The sequence below is a fragment of the Antennarius striatus genome, chromosome 12, assembly GCF_040054535.1.
Source record: "Antennarius striatus isolate MH-2024 chromosome 12, ASM4005453v1, whole genome shotgun sequence".
NCBI classification, from domain to species: domain Eukaryota; kingdom Metazoa; phylum Chordata; class Actinopteri; order Lophiiformes; family Antennariidae; genus Antennarius; species Antennarius striatus.
Window position 1 is genome coordinate 19800540 of NC_090787.1, and position 15668 is coordinate 19816207.

The following is a 15668-nucleotide window of genomic DNA, read 5'->3' on the forward strand; positions in this document are numbered from 1 at the left end:
CAGTGTAAACCGTTCCTCTCCACCGTCATCTGTCACACACTCCCTAATAAGCGATACGTGTGGACGACTATATGCTGGTCTGAATGCCTGTGGATTCATGTGTCACAGTGTGGAAATGTGTGGTGTGCCTCAGGGGTCACAGGATGTGTTATTGTCTAAGGGGCAGACGTTCTTCCTGTTTACTAAAGGCTGCTTCCTTCCACTCATTTTCCAGCCACTGGAAGACGAGTCAACTTGTGTTTTATATCCTCTTTTTGTTTTCTCATGTTGCTGCCTTACGTCTTCCTGTCCTGCACATAAATCAAGGAAAGCTTTACTAAATATAAGAAATAAATGCTTTCTTTTATGAGTTACAGGCTACAGACAAGTAGATTTCTGTAAATAATTAAAATGATCGTGGCTCCAGAATTTTTTTTTTAACTTTATTGAGTCACTTAATTATTTTATATTGGAACAAGAATGTATCAGCAAGCCTTTGCTTCAGTGGCATTTGTTTCCTGTCTCGGTCAGTCAGTCACAAACCCTGAGATGAACCTGTGGTTCTGGGTCTTTACCCTGAACCTGGAAAACCAGGGATTTCGGTTTCACAAACGCTTCTCAGGCTTAGTTTTATTAAACCAGTTTTGTTAAACACGGCACGAGAACTGTAAAATTGTTCAGGGCATCAACGTCATGTTCATCAGACTCAGAGTGAAAACTTCATGGATTTTTGAACTGTTCTCACTAAATGCATTTAGTGAGAAAGCCATGAAAAGAGATTCATAGTTTCTGACTGAACAGTTTTGATCAAAGTGTGATGGTAACACAAAATGATTCCCTTGCAGATTTAATGTTTACTGACTTAGTTATGTGAGTAAAAATAGGGTAAACGCCAGCAAACAACAACTTTTCTTCTTAATTTGACAGTTTTTGATTGAGTTTTCTATCATGAAATGAGCAATTGAAGCATACGGTTAGCTCCGGATGAAACCGACAGTGTTCCTCCTACCTCGGAATAATCTTATTACACTGGAACATTAAGTAGGTCAGTGTTCTTAAGAAGAATTCATTCATAAAAGGGTATCAGATCAGAACAGGATCAGGAAAATGTTAGAAACACCTGATTGGTTCCGTCCACTGGAGAACATGACGGTGTCCTGGCAGGAGGACACATTGGGATGGAACGAGGGAGGTGTTCACCATGGACTGGGCTTGTCTACCCTCTGCTTTCATTTCTGTGCTCATATAAACAATGTGAGTGATGAAGAGGTGTGAACATGTGACTTCTGCCTCCAGCGGCGAAGAGTCCCTGCTGTGCGGTGGAGACAAAGGTGAGCCGCAGCACCCAGTCCTGTGCCTCGTTCACCATCACCCCCTTCACCACCAGCAAGGAGAACCTGCCGGTGCTCAACACACGCATCATATGTCCTGGTGAGCACACACGCACACGCACACACGCACACACACACACACACACACGCACACACACACACACGCACACACACACACACACACACACACACACACCTTTACATGACGCTTACCTGCACGGGTTCATACTGAAACTACTTTTCGTAACTCTTCACACAGTTTTCATCACCAACAAGCATCTCCGCTCCAGAACATCACACAGGACTCACAATCAGCTCTACTGGTCCACAACACAACCAGGAAGCAACAGAGTGATTGTTAAACACATGAACTACACAACGCTGCCGGCAGAGAGCATTCATGAAAGAGGACATGACTCTTTTAACCTTTAAAGGACACTCATAGGCGTAGTATTTCATGTGTATCCTGAAGTCTCTAAACGAATGTATGGAATGAGTCAGTACAGCCCTTGAGTCAGTACAACACTTTCTAGATTTTTGCTTTTGCAGAAATCTATCTTTAAAGGGTGAATGAATTTTCAGATTAATCAGCTTTTCATGGAATGGAGTTAGATCACTTAATTATCGTAAGTTGTGTTGTAAATTGTACATATTGTACAACAATGTTTTGCAAGTGAATGTGAACAATTGCACATAAAACATAAACTGCCCCTGCATTGATGACCCATTCTTTTTTTTGTCATTTTTATGTTTTTATTCAATTTTCAATTTTAACAAACACCACCACCAATAACAGCAACTAAAAGAAAGAGAACAAACAAAACAAAAGAGGAAGAGAAAGGAAAAAGAAAATAAATGAATAAATAAATAAATAAATAAATAAGTCAATTAAAAAAATAAACAAAATGAATAAATTTTTTTTTTTTTTAATTAAATTAAAAAAATTTTAAAAATCAGGGGGAGTTTCCCTTGGGGGTCTTCATCCTACAAATTGGAGGTCAGATCTTACAGGTTTCACATATTCTGTCCATTTGGACCAAATCTGCTAAAACTTATCTTTTTGTACTTTGAGAGTAAATAACAATTTTTCCATAATGTAAATATCATATATAATGTAAACATATATAATGTGCTGACCCATTCTTGTTCCTACCAACACACCAGACTGACGCCGTCTCTGAAGGAACACCTTCCAGCCTGAATGGTGGGAGTAAATATTTGTCTCAGCCGACATGCAGCCGGCGTTTGTTTCACAGGTGTTGTTGCTGTCGTCCACGTGTCCAGACTAATCACATGCTTCGTGTGTGTGTTTTTATTATGTGTGCGCAGGCTTGCGGGCGGGTCTGGCCGCCTCCATTGCTGGCAGCTCCATCATCAGCAAGATGCTCCTGGCTAACATCGACCCGTTTGGAGCCACGCCCTTCATCGACCCGGACCTGGACTCGCTGTAAGAGCGTCCTGAGCGTCCGTCTGTCACCCGCTGTCGATCACATACTGGATGACTTTCAGCTCACTGCCGCTTCATCTGTGTGTGTGTTTGTGTGTGTGTGTGTGTGTGTGTGTGTGTGTGTGTGTGTGTCTGTGTGTGTGTGTGTGTGTGTGCGTGGCTGTGTTTCCACACAGAGACGGCTACATGGAGAAGTGTGTGATGAATAACTACTTTGGCATCGGTCTTGATGCCAAGATCTCGCTGGAGTTCAACAACAAGCGAGAGGAGCATCCAGAAAAATGCAGGTATGAACGACGCAGGGGGGGGGGGTCAGCCGCCGCGTGAACGTCGATCTCTGGCAGCGGCCTGCTGGTCCTTCTGGAGGTTTGCTCCATTCAGGGGGTTACTTTTGATCCACTCAAGAATTTACAAAATTATAAACAGATAAAAAGATGTCAGATTGTATCTCCAAAAGGGCAAAGGTCAGCGAGAGGCACTTTGTGGTCATTCCTCCAAAACTCAAAAAATATGAATACAAAATATGAATAAACACACATTCAGGGAATCCAAAAATATACAATTAAATAAAAAGTATTTTGACATAATTAGTGTAAATTTTTAACACATTAACGTTTAACATTTCTTTTCACTGCAAAGTTAACATTTTTAACCTGAAATGATATTTATTAAACTGAACTTATTATTCAACTTAGGAACTGATTAATTCAAACGAATACATTTTAATAGGGTGACACGTTCACACTGTCCGAAGCAGAAGTCAATGTGGAGCAAACTGAAACCCTTTCATGACGTTCAAAGAGGACAGTTAAGAGATGAGAGGAGACCGGCTGGAGGAGGGAGACGAGTCAGAGGGAGGGAGATGATGAAGACCAGGTAGAGAAGAACCAGGAAGGATAGAATAAACTGAATAAACCTGTCATCTTTTGACGTTGGAGCTGCGTTCTTTCTGTTTGTCTTCAGGCACAAAGCGGCGGCGAGACGACACACAGGATCTAAATCAGGGCCACTTCCTGTTTAGCCTCACTCTGTTTCTTCCCCACAGGAGTCGGACCAAGAACATGATGTGGTACGGGGTCCTGGGTACTAAAGAGCTTCTTCAGAGAACCTACAAGAACCTGGAGCAGAAGGTCCAGCTAGAGGTGAGAACGGGAATCCATCACCCCAACGCCATCAAGGGTGGACATGTGACCAAGGGCTGGACCAATCAGTGACAGCTTATTCTGGTCACTTTTAATCGGTGTTCCACAGCAGTAGGATTCCTCAGAATCACCAGATCCACACACGAGTGTGTGTGAGGTGACTTCAGCTGAGCTCTGCTGGTGTGTGTGTGTTTCAGTGTGACGGCCAGTACATCCCCCTGCCCAGTCTCCAGGGCATCGCGGTGTTAAACATTCCCAGCTACGCCGGTGGGACCAACTTCTGGGGGGGCACCAAGGAGGATGACGTGAGCGAACCCGTCTGCATCTAAATATCTACCGTCTGTCAGTGTGTGTGTGCGTGTGTGTGTGTGTGTGTGTGTGTGTGTGTGTGTGTTTTTATGAACAAGGCGTGTGTGTGTGTGTGTCCTCACTGTCCTCAGTGAGCTTCTACAGAGGTCGCCCATTGACACACACACACACACACACACACAGCCACACACACACAGCCTCGGTGTGGTGGATGTAGTTTAAATGTGACATGTTGACCTTCAGTATCATTAAAGTTCTGGTCACCGTGGTGACGATCAAACCAATCAGCTCTTCCTCCCTGAATGCTCTCGGCTGACATTCTCTCATCGAAGGCTGCGTCGTGTTTTATCTCCTGTCACACGTTTACATCTGAATGTAAACACAGTAAACCATTTTATTATTGTCCTGCAGATCTTCTGCGCTCCATCATTCGATGATAAGATCCTGGAGGTGGTGGCTGTGTTTGGCAGCATGCAGATGGCCGTGTCCAGAGTCATTAAACTCCAACACCACCGCATAGCACAGGTGAAGACACGTGAAACACAGCGAAACATTTCAAACTATCAACTCCTAATCTAAAAGTCTCTCTCTGTCCAAAACCAGTGCCGCACGGTGAAGATCACCATTCTGGGTGATGAAGGGGTTCCCATTCAGGTGGATGGTGAGGCCTGGATCCAACCCCCCGGAGTCATCAAGATCCAGCACAAGAACAGAGCTCAGATGCTCACCAGGGACCGGGTGAGAGTGAGGGACGGGGGTCTGAGGAGAGCAGGGGGTGTTACGGGAAACTGGGGAGATTAAAAAGTATGTGATGTATTTTTTTAACTGATGGTCATTCTGGAGATTTTATTTATAGTTTACAAATTTTACTTTTTAAAAAAATTTACAATTATAGTTTTTTTTTTACAATTTTTACATTTTTTCTTATAGCTTTACAATTTTTTTTTCTTATAACTGAATTCTTTGCAGGCATTTGAGAACACGCTAAAATCCTGGGAGGACAAGCTGAAGTACGACAAGCCTCCTCTGCGGCCGCACCTCTACCCTCAGCAGTCTGTGGATCTGGCCACGGAGGAGGAGGCTGCTCTGCTGCAGATGTGTGCTCGAGCGGCCGAGGAGCTCATCACAAGGTGTGCATGCACTGCCTTCTCTTCTTCTCTTGTTCTGTACATTTATGGAGCTTAGGAGCCAAACAGGAATGCAGCATTCTCCTCCACACCTGAAGAACATGCAGACTTATTAAAACCTTGAAAAGCAGCCACAAACCGACATAAACCGATTTCGCAGAACTTGAACATCGTAACTTAAGTGATGATGATGATGAGGATGATGATAATGATGATGATGCAGACTGTTATGTGTTCTCTGATTGCAGGATTTGTGAGGCGGCAAAGACAAACGGGCTGTTGGAGCAGGAACTGGCTCACGCCGTTAATGCAGCATCTCACGCCATCAACAAAACCCACCCCAAGTTTCCAGAGGTCAGCATTCCCCCCGCGCACCACAATGACAGGGGTTTTTCCCACAAGGCCTAGTGTTCAGATATGTATAGGTTGTCCTCAAGGTGCAAACATCTGACTTACAAACATTCGTAGATACGAACAACCACACACCGCCTTATCCGACTGACTTAGCCTCTATACCTGAATTCCACTGCTACCATACACACACACTAAGAAGGAGATCTATAGGATTGTATTCACACAAAAGCCACTTATAAATATGTTATTCTATAATCATGAAATAACCCGTATTCAGAGGTTTAACTTGACTAGATGAAACACTGGGCAAAAAAAATGGTGATGCTGGAGGAATCTGCTGCATGATGCATTTAACAGTGAACCAGTAGATATTAAAATGACTTGATGAAGTGATCGGATTAGCGCTGAACCTCTACAACCTAAGGGAGCCAATGAAGGAAGGGTGTTTCAACCCTCCGGTGTCTCAACCCAGGTGCAAAAAAAAGAAGCTTTATCAAGGAAGAAGAATGTCAGAAGGACATGAGAGTTCCCTTCTGAGACCCACACCTTCAGGACCCCCACAAAGTTTGTGTGAAGCCTCAGTCAACTGGATTTTAGGAGATGGAATAGACCACCGTGTTGAACCTGGAAGAGTTTCCACGAGATTTACATCAATCCTTTGCTTCCCTCTTCGAAGCAGCGCCGATGTTTTCAGTAGGGAACCAGTATTGAATTCCAGGGACCGTACTAGTGCTGGTCCAGAAGGGATCAGTATGTTACCAGAGCTTCATTACCAGAGATAGTGTGTTCTCATTCTCACGCTCACAGTTAGGAACACCTCAGAATTCTTCTGATGGATTGGCAGCATGATGTCTGAGATTCTGCTGAAGAACTTTGTCGTTCCAGAGTCTGACCAGAAACACGGCCATCGAGGTGGCCAGCACTGTCAAGGCTCTCTACAACGAGACCGAGTCTCTGCTGCTGGGTCGAGTCTCACTGGTGAGTCGTTCTGGACAGAACATCCGCTCACAGTCATTCATATTTTAACTACATGAAGGGATGGTTATGGTTATGTCTAATGTTTTCTACTACCCAGAATGCAGTTGATCCTGTGTTTTCCTCCTTGCAGCAACTAGACCCGCCTGAGGAGGAGCAGCTCACCGGTGCTTTGCAAAGTGTGGAGGTGGAACTGGGCAAACTGGTAGAGATCCCCTGGCTCTATCACATCCTGCAGCCTAATGATGAGGAGGTGAGAAGCTTCAGCAAACATGAGAATGTGCATCTATAGTGGAGCTAACCAATGCTGGTGTTCCTGTGTTCCATGTTGGTCCCCCTTTGTTAATGAAAGGAAAACTCACAATGGTCACAGAATAACTAAAAACTGACGAAAGTAGTAATGAATAAAAACTTACTGAAAATGAACCAATGAAAATCAGACATTGGTTTTTGAATTATGGGTCAACAGAATGATTTCAAAAGCAAACTGATGAAACAGGCCTGGAAACGGATCTTCAAACTTCACAGTTTAAATTCCTTTGAACCACTAAAAAGCAGAAGCAATGTCTGGTTTTTAGTGGTCCATTGTCAGGAAAAGTGTTATTCTAAAGTTTTTGTCAGTTTCAAGTTACAGTGGTCCCTCTACTGACGAAATTAATTGGTTCTGGAAGAAGTTACGTAAGTAGAAAATTTCGTAGGTAGAAAATTTCGTAAGTAGAGACGCGTTTTCCATGTAAATGCCCTAATCCGTTCCAAGCCCCCTAAAATTCAGACATAAATGTTTTATAAAGCATAAAAATGCATCAAAACATGTAACAAATACATGTTACAATTAGATTATTACACAATAAATGAGAGTTGTGCATAACGTAAAAAACAAAGAATAGAGTAAAGAATAATAATGATGGTCATTTACCTTTTAACTGCTGTCCTCATTGTTTTTTGCCCTCTTTTGGTTCATGCCCTCTTGCCCCACCATGAACAACAGAGTGAATTCCAGTCCTCCTTCTGAACTTCTCCAACCACCCACGCAATGCCTTAAACTCCTTAAACTTCCTTTTGTTTTAATAACGTGGTGATTGTAGATGCATTACGGCCATATTCTTTGGTGAGATCAACCAAACGCATCCCTTTTTCATGTTTTTCTATCATCTCTTGCTTTGTTTGTACGGACAAAAAACTCTTTTCTTCGTCTTTTCTTTTCCTCTTTTCTCCGTCACTTTGTTGGGGTCCATAGTGAATACTCTAAAAGTTAATATATTTAAATAAAACTATCAGAACACCTCATGGGTCAAGGGCCGAATGACGAGGACGCTGCATAGACACCTATCTAGCTACACAGAGGTTCCTTTTAGCCAATGGGATGCCAGGATGCTAGGTAATAGCCAATGGCAGAGCAGCTATGAGAATGTTGCGTTCAGGAACCTGTGGGAGCTGCGAGTATCAGCCCATACTGTATTTTTACCTTTCGTAACTCGAAAATTTCTTTCGTAACTAGAGGCAATATTTTCCTGTTGAGGCGTTTCGTCAGTAGAATATTTCGTATGAAGAGACGTTCGTAAGTAGACGTACCACTGTACTTCAGTGACCATTGTGGGTTTTTCTTTCATTAATAAAGGGGTACCAACATTTTTGTCTGTGTGTTTATCGAATCCGTCAAAACCAGTACTATGAAACGAAAAAATGTTTTTTTGAAAAAAAGTCTTCATGGAACAACAAAATGACTATAAATTTATACATATGAGCATTAATTTGTATATTATTTTCTAAATGCAAAATCCACAGGCATGAGTCTGATTCTATTCAGGTTTTTCAGGAAAAAAATATCAACATTGCTCTCTGCACGATATGTTTTGTGTCTTTATTGTCACATGGCTCAAGGTAACAGGAGAGCTGAGTAGCTAAATGAAATGCTATAGGTTGACTGTGCTTATGTACCAGGACCCCTCCCTGGGTTATGGCAAGAGGAACAGTCGTGGCAGCATGTTTCGCATAGTTCCCAAATTCAAGAAGGAGAAGGTGGCCAAGAAGACGAGCCCTCAGTCAGGTAGGTTTGTGTCCACCGGCCGGACAAACGTCCCTCCAGTCTGTCCGTCTGCCACGAGGCTCCACCGCCAACGTTAGCCACCGAGTCTCGGATCCCTCCACAAAGTTTCTAACATCTGGACAAATAATACTCAAATGTTACGGTGAAAGAAGACTTCAAATAGTCTGCACATGGTTTTGTCTCTATTAGCATAAACAGAAAAGGTTCACATTCCCCGATAATCCTGATATTAAACCACCTTCTACCTGTATTATCTCTTCCCACAAAGAAAAAAAAAGAAAAAAAGTGCTTTAAACAGTCTTATAGATCAGTGGTGCCCCACCCCCGGGCCGTGGACCGCTACCAGTCCGTGGGTCCTTTGGTACCGGGCAGCACAGAAAGAAAAGATAATTTACGTTACTTCCGTTTTATTTCTTTTGGAGTCTGAAAGATGTTTTACTTTGAAAAGTGATGTCTGTGCAGAATGACGCACAGACGAATGCGTGCGTCTGTCCCACTTGCCAGCTCTCGGTCACGTGACAGGTTACCCCTAAATTACGCGCCCACAACTCTCGTGTTCTGGATTAAAGTCAAGGCAGATTACCCTGAGATTAAACAAGTATTGAAAACCCTGTTTCCATTTCCAACCTCCTGTGAAGCGGGATGTTCTGCAGTGACCGTAAGGAAAACCAAACTGGAGTCGACTGGACGTCCGGGACACACTTCAGGTGTCATTGTCTACAATTATTTTGTTTACAGAGACGTTGATTATCAATTTATGGAAAAAAAAAGGTTATTTATTGTCTGTTGATGTCTGCATAAAACAATGATTTATTATTAGACTACAGCTGTCCTGGCGTTATTAATGAAGGTTTTGTCTGAGATGAAGCCGGTCTGTGGAGCAGTAAAGGTCGGGGATCACTGCTATAGACTGTTTAAAGCACTTTTTGTCTCACAGAAGTGCGCTGCGTTCCTAGACTCACAGAACACAGCGCGCTTCCGGATGCCGTCAGCCAATAGAAAGCGTGTACGGTATCACGTGACTACCTACGCGTGATGCGTGGATGCGTGGGGGATTACTGTATACAACAATAAATGCGCACATTCTTAAACAAAATAAATCCGTTCGTACCTCCGTCACCAGCAGCATCATCCAATCACTACGTACAGATTTCACCGTGTTGTCACGTTACTACGGTAATACATGATAGGAATACAACAGCATGGCCGCAAGGATGACACGCAAGTTTGTGAAGCGTTCCACATTTTTTGGGGGGGCGGCAGTAGCTCAGTCCACTAAGCATTGGGCTGGGGACCGGAATTTGAACTGGCAGCGCTCAGGAGGTGCCAGTTCACCTCCTTAGCGCTGCCGATGTGCCCTTGAACAAGGCACCATCCCCTTTATTAGGGGCTCATTGTGCACACCACGATGGAGCTGCCCGCCGCTCTACCTCCCCATAATGGCTACAGGCCCCTTTTATGTGTGTGTGTGTGTGTGTGTGTGTGTGTGTGTGTGTGTGTGTGCGCGTGTTACGGGCCTGTACCCACGTATAAACACCTGTGACTAATGACCAATGTACCAGAGTGGACAAATAATTCCCCCTACGGGGGATTAATGAAGTGGATTTCATTTCATTTCACTTAATTGCATCTCTTTGTACCAACACAGTGTGTGTATTCGAGGGCTTATGTGACATGATATGCCTCCAGCCATGAGCTCACACCCCATCTTCACCATTCACGTTCTCATTCAGTTGTAAACATGACTTCATAAAGCATCAAGGCAGGGGAAGAACACGGCTGCCCCAGGAAAGAACCCCTTCAATGTTTGTGCAGGACATGAAAAACGCAGAGATCTTTTAGAACTGACTGATTCACCTCAGCTGCAGGTTTTTGGAGATGGGAGGAAGCTTGAATTTAACGTGTTACCTTAAATTTAAAGCTAAGGTGATCATTTTCATCAGATGGGTTTATTCAGATTGTTTAGTTAAATGTTGACTTCTCCTTTACCAGTAGCTGTGTTGTTTGAACGAGTCTTGCTGCTTGTTGTTGTAGCTTGAGCTACATTGGTCGTAGTTTACCTACAGCCTGAGTTCATGGTATTTACTCTTAGTTAGCTGCACATGAGCTGATCATGCTGTTAGCAATCCAGTGAATAGTCACTGGTAAGTAGCCACTCAGAGGTTTGTACTGGAAGTAGAGGAAACAGAAGAAACAGCGATTCCGTGTGTTGGGAACTGTTTGGGGCCAAAAGTGACATTTTTGTTGTGTTTCTCTCCCAATAAATCAGTCAGTTAAAAACCTAAATGAATGAATTTTGACAGTCATTTTCTTTCATATTTATTTTCTAAATTCCTTAATACCTGTCATTGGAAGTCTATTAAATAGCAGATTGTCACTGTGTACACACAATACCTGAAATGGCCAAAAATGGTCCAATTGACTCCCATTATAACCACAGATTTTTCATATACTATAAGTACACACACACACACACACACACACACACACGCACACACACACACACACACACACACCTACACACAGACCCAGTGTCTTTGTTTACACATCTTCAAAAACATTTTATTTTATTTATCCAATAGTTGTAGTATCTTTATCAGAAGTATTAAAGTGTGCACTAACTTTTGGAAACATTCCATATTTTGTGTTTTTCCCAAACAGGGTTCTAATGGTAAATTCCAATATAAAAATATATTATAATCATAAAACATATAATAAACTCTATATCTATGGATAGGTCTGAAGTAATGGAAAAGAGCTGACACATTTAAAGAAAAAAAATTCTGTATTACTTTTTTTTTTTACACTTTTATGAGACGGCCCTTTTGTGACCCCATTAGATAATGTGTGTATTCATTTTAATAGGTCCCTGAGGGTTAACACACACCAGTCACACTGTATTAAGTATTGCTCAACTTCTCAATGATCAGCCAATCACATAACAGGAAATCATTGCCTGTGGATATTGTCTACATAATCTCATTCAGTTCAAATTACACATCTGAATGGGGAAGAAGTTAATCTGTGTCTGGTGTGTCTTGTGTAAAGTGACTTTCCACAAGACACACCAGCTGATCTGCTGGACGCACAAGGCAGCGATGAGCAGCAGTTCTGTGGGGGTCAGAGGTCAGAGGAGAATGGCCAGACTGGGTCAAGCTGATTGAACATTGACTCCGACAACCACAAGTTATCACCAAGTTAACGGAGAACTAAAGTTCCTTTCGTCTTGTCCCGCGAGGGGTCGCCACAGCGTGTCAACCGTTCTCCATGGACGCTTATCAAAGTCAGAGTCAGCTTCATCGTCAAGTGTACCATACATGCACGACATACAGCACAGATGAAATTACAGTCCTCTCTGACCCACAGTAAACAGGCAGAACAACAGGCAGGACAACAGGCAGTACAACACAGGCAGTACAACAGGCAGGACAACAGGCAGTACAACACAGGCAGTACAACACAGGCAGTACAACAGGCAGTACAACAGGCAGGACAACACAGGCAGTACAACACGAAATAATAGACGAAACACAGGGGATGGTTAACATCTCTATACACTCTTTAATCCTGTAGGGGAAGTGACGTGTGCGCAGTCCCTGACTTGATGGGGGGGGGGTAGTCTGGTGCTGGGGGGAGGGCAGGGCAGTGTGAGGGTAGAGTTCAAGGCTATGGCAGGGGGCAGAGCAGGGAGGGAGTTGAGCCTCCTGACCGCCTGGTGACAGAAACTGTCCTTGATCCTGCTGGTTCTGGCTCAGACTCTGCAGTCTCCTACCTGATGGCAGCAGGCTGAAAAGGCTGTGGGGGGGGGGGGGTCACCTGCAATGCTGATGGCTTTGGGGGTGAGGCGGGTGTTATAGATGTCTGTGAGGGAAGGGAGAGAGACACCAGTGACCTTTTCAGCTGCTCTCACGATGCGCTGCAGGGTCTTAAGGCAGGAAACGGTGCAGGCGCCGTACCACAGGGGGATGCAGCTGGTCAGGATGCTCTCCATGGGGCCTTATATTTGTTTGGTAAAGTTTTTTTTACTCCAGACGCCCCTTCCTCTGAATTTATCCAGCCTCGGGACCGGCCCATAGGTCTGGAGCCTGGATAAATGCCTTTGGTTTTGCATTCAAACGTGCAAATGTCACAATGGAAAGTTATGTTTGAAAGATCAATAACATACAAAAGGACTGCTGTGTTATATAATGGTGGTGGAACGATAGGAGCGATATCTTACTGACGCGCCGTTTCCCGTAGCAACAACTGAGTGGGACACCACGTCTATCTTCTAATGACTAGAGTTTACCCGTGTTTGGATGGGTACTATTCAAACTTTTCAAACTTCATGTGCTGGATGTACATTTAAAAGCTCTGCAGCAGCTGTGTGATGCTAACATGCTAACAGGACTTAGTACCATAAACTCAGTATTGTAGTTCTAATAAGGATATTCAAAGAATGTCTCATCTCTCAATGCCAGACTTTAGCTGAATAACTCAAGCACATTAACACTATGTCAGAGTTCAACTACACAGAATTATAGTGTGTGGAATCTACAGTATTTTCTTCTCTATAAGGCGCACCTAAAAACCTTTTTATTTTCTCTAACACTGACTGCTTCTTATAATATGGTGCGCCTTATATGTGAAAATCGTTTTAAAATAGGCCATCCGTTGAAGGTGCGCCTTATAGTGCGGAAAATACTGTAATTAGAATTTCCAAACACAAATCTAAAGACAATAGTTTAAGATTGACTTAACAACATGTTATTACAGCATCTGTAGTGGAGCTGTGCCATGTCATATAACAATTAATATACAATAATCCTCAACTCCCCAAACCAAATTAGAAACAAACACTTGAATCCCAGTGAATAAATTAAAATGTTTAAACTGTATGTGAAGGATTATGTGAAGGGGGGGGGGGGGTGACAAGGATTGAAGTCAGAGACCCCACAGACGACCGGAGTCATTCAGGAGACATGAGCAAAGGCTTTTTCAAGATGCTGCACAACTCTTGGACTTTCACTCTAAAAAGTGCAAAAACAATGAATATAATATAAAATGTAAACATTATTACATTATTATTATTATTGTAAAGTTTTTTTAATCTTATTTTACAACGTGTCACCCTTACATTACTGGGTTCTACAAAGGTAGTTTCCTTCACAGGCTTCTGCATCCCCCGTTCCTTCTTCTTCTTCTCATGTATGTTCTGCTGGTATTGGTCGATGACATGCATGCCCCCCAGCATTCCTAGGAGGGGGACTGTCCAATGCCTTGTTTCTTACCAACCTTCTGCCACCCTCCCCACCCCACTCCACCCCATCCCCACCCACCTCGTCAGCTTCCGCCACTGCTGCTTCCTCTGATGTTCACCCGTCATTTTCACTCCTTTTTTCTCCGACGATTGATGTCGAACTTGTGAGGCTCCTGATAATATGAGAAGAGAGTGTGCTGCTGAAGTGTGTGTGTGTGTGTGTGTGTGTGTGTGTGTGTGTGTGTGTGTGTGTGTGTGTGTGTGTGTGTGTGTGTGTGTGTGTGTGTGTGTTTGTGTGAGTGTAGTGGAGAGATGGGGAACAGAGGAGGTGGGCATCTGGCTGGAGCAGCTGAGTCTGGGGGAGTACAGAGACACCTTCATCCGGCACGACATCCAAGGCTCAGAGCTGCTGCACCTGGAGAGGAGGGATCTGAAGGTATACACACACAGAAATCACCGGTTAGCACACCCTCAGTCCGTCAGTGAACCCGCGTGACCTGTGTCTGTGCTACAATCTACAAACTCCTCCTCTTTGTCTCCTCCTGGTCCACCTGAATTCCTCTGCTTCTGAACCCGGTGGTTGTTTCCGATGCTTTGCCACTTTGTCTTGCCGTGTCTCATTGACTGCTTGGCTTTTACCGTCTAATCATCGCTTGGTGAAAGAGACTCGCTTTAACCCACTAACACTGCCTGTTAAAGAGGGAAGCCTAGAGGACAACACGTCGGCGTAGATCGGCGTTCATCCGTTTATCCTCCAAGGTTGAATCTGAAGCAAAAACGACGCAGTCTTTGCTTCTGTCCCCAGAAAGTTTGAACAAAAGAAACAGCTAATAAGACTAATAACTCACATGGTGCTCTAATAACAAAGCAAACCCAATATAGTCATCGCGGACAGACGGTAACAACCCGTAATGATGCCTTTGAACAAACTAAATCATTTCATTAGCAATCTCAGAAAGTTTGAAATATCTGTGTGGATTCAAACCTTAACAACTGGAGTCCAGCTGCTTCAGAACCCCAGAGAGGAGCTTCCTGTTGGTGAACCCCAGGTGGGCGAGGAGGGAGTTTATTTCAGTCAATCATGAAATGATAATTGACAATAAAATAGAGAGATATAAATAGATTTGACTTGATCTCTAGATTTATTTTTTAGGAAGAATGTTTCCCGTTCTGCTGATCCCTAGTGACATAAGGACCAGGCTGATAAGGCCTTGTCCAGAAGTGTGATGTGCTTCTCACGAAGGTGTGTCGCTTTGCTCCCATTAAATAGTGAACAGTGTCCAGGTCACACAAGCGTTGATGTCTGGATAGTAAAAGGAGAAAGACATAAGCTAAAGACTCGGAATACGACCCAGCTCCGAACCAGACTACTGTCAGACTGACAGCAAGAGAACAGCAGTGGATTGGCTGATCTCATCCTGCTGGTGTATGAATGTGAAGCAGATCTGTTAAATATTATGTCGCCATGTAGAGATCTACAAACCGAAAATAAAATATCAAATCAAGCTTAAAAGGGGGGTCTGCAGCAGTACTTTTGGGAGCTGTTGGAGGTTCTAGAGAGTATCTAGAGGGTGGGTTGTGGACGGAGCTGCGGACGCAGGAAAGCTCCAATCAGCTCAGCACAATTCAGTCCTTTTTAGAGAATACCAGACTCATGAATAGAACAGAATAGATGAACACGCGTGAACGACTCATGGTGTGATTCATGGTATATTTGG

General features: G+C 43.5%; 1 protein-coding gene across 7 annotated transcripts in view; it reads left to right on the forward strand.

The window, feature by feature from the left end:
• The window catches only part of dgkh (diacylglycerol kinase, eta), a 65418-nt gene that overhangs the window by 45299 nt on the left and 4451 nt on the right, over positions 1 to 15668 (forward strand). For 2 of the 7 annotated variants that reach the window (XM_068328639.1, XM_068328645.1), the window contains 13 exons: positions 1276 to 1410; positions 2640 to 2757; positions 2934 to 3044; positions 3803 to 3899; positions 4097 to 4204; positions 4620 to 4733; positions 4812 to 4946; positions 5178 to 5338; positions 5584 to 5689; positions 6575 to 6667; positions 6798 to 6917; positions 8606 to 8711; positions 14256 to 14386. In XM_068328639.1, the coding sequence (XP_068184740.1) occupies positions 1276 to 1410; positions 2640 to 2757; positions 2934 to 3044; positions 3803 to 3899; positions 4097 to 4204; positions 4620 to 4733; positions 4812 to 4946; positions 5178 to 5338; positions 5584 to 5689; positions 6575 to 6667; positions 6798 to 6917; positions 8606 to 8711; positions 14256 to 14386 (1535 nt within the window). Of the gene's footprint in view, positions 1 to 1275; positions 1411 to 2639; positions 2758 to 2933; positions 3045 to 3802; positions 3900 to 4096; positions 4205 to 4619; positions 4734 to 4811; positions 4947 to 5177; positions 5339 to 5583; positions 5690 to 6161; positions 6549 to 6574; positions 6668 to 6797; positions 6918 to 8583; positions 8712 to 14255; positions 14387 to 15668 lie in introns of those variants that run through there. The other 5 variants (XM_068328640.1, XM_068328642.1, XM_068328641.1 and 2 more) reach the window with 5 other exon arrangements.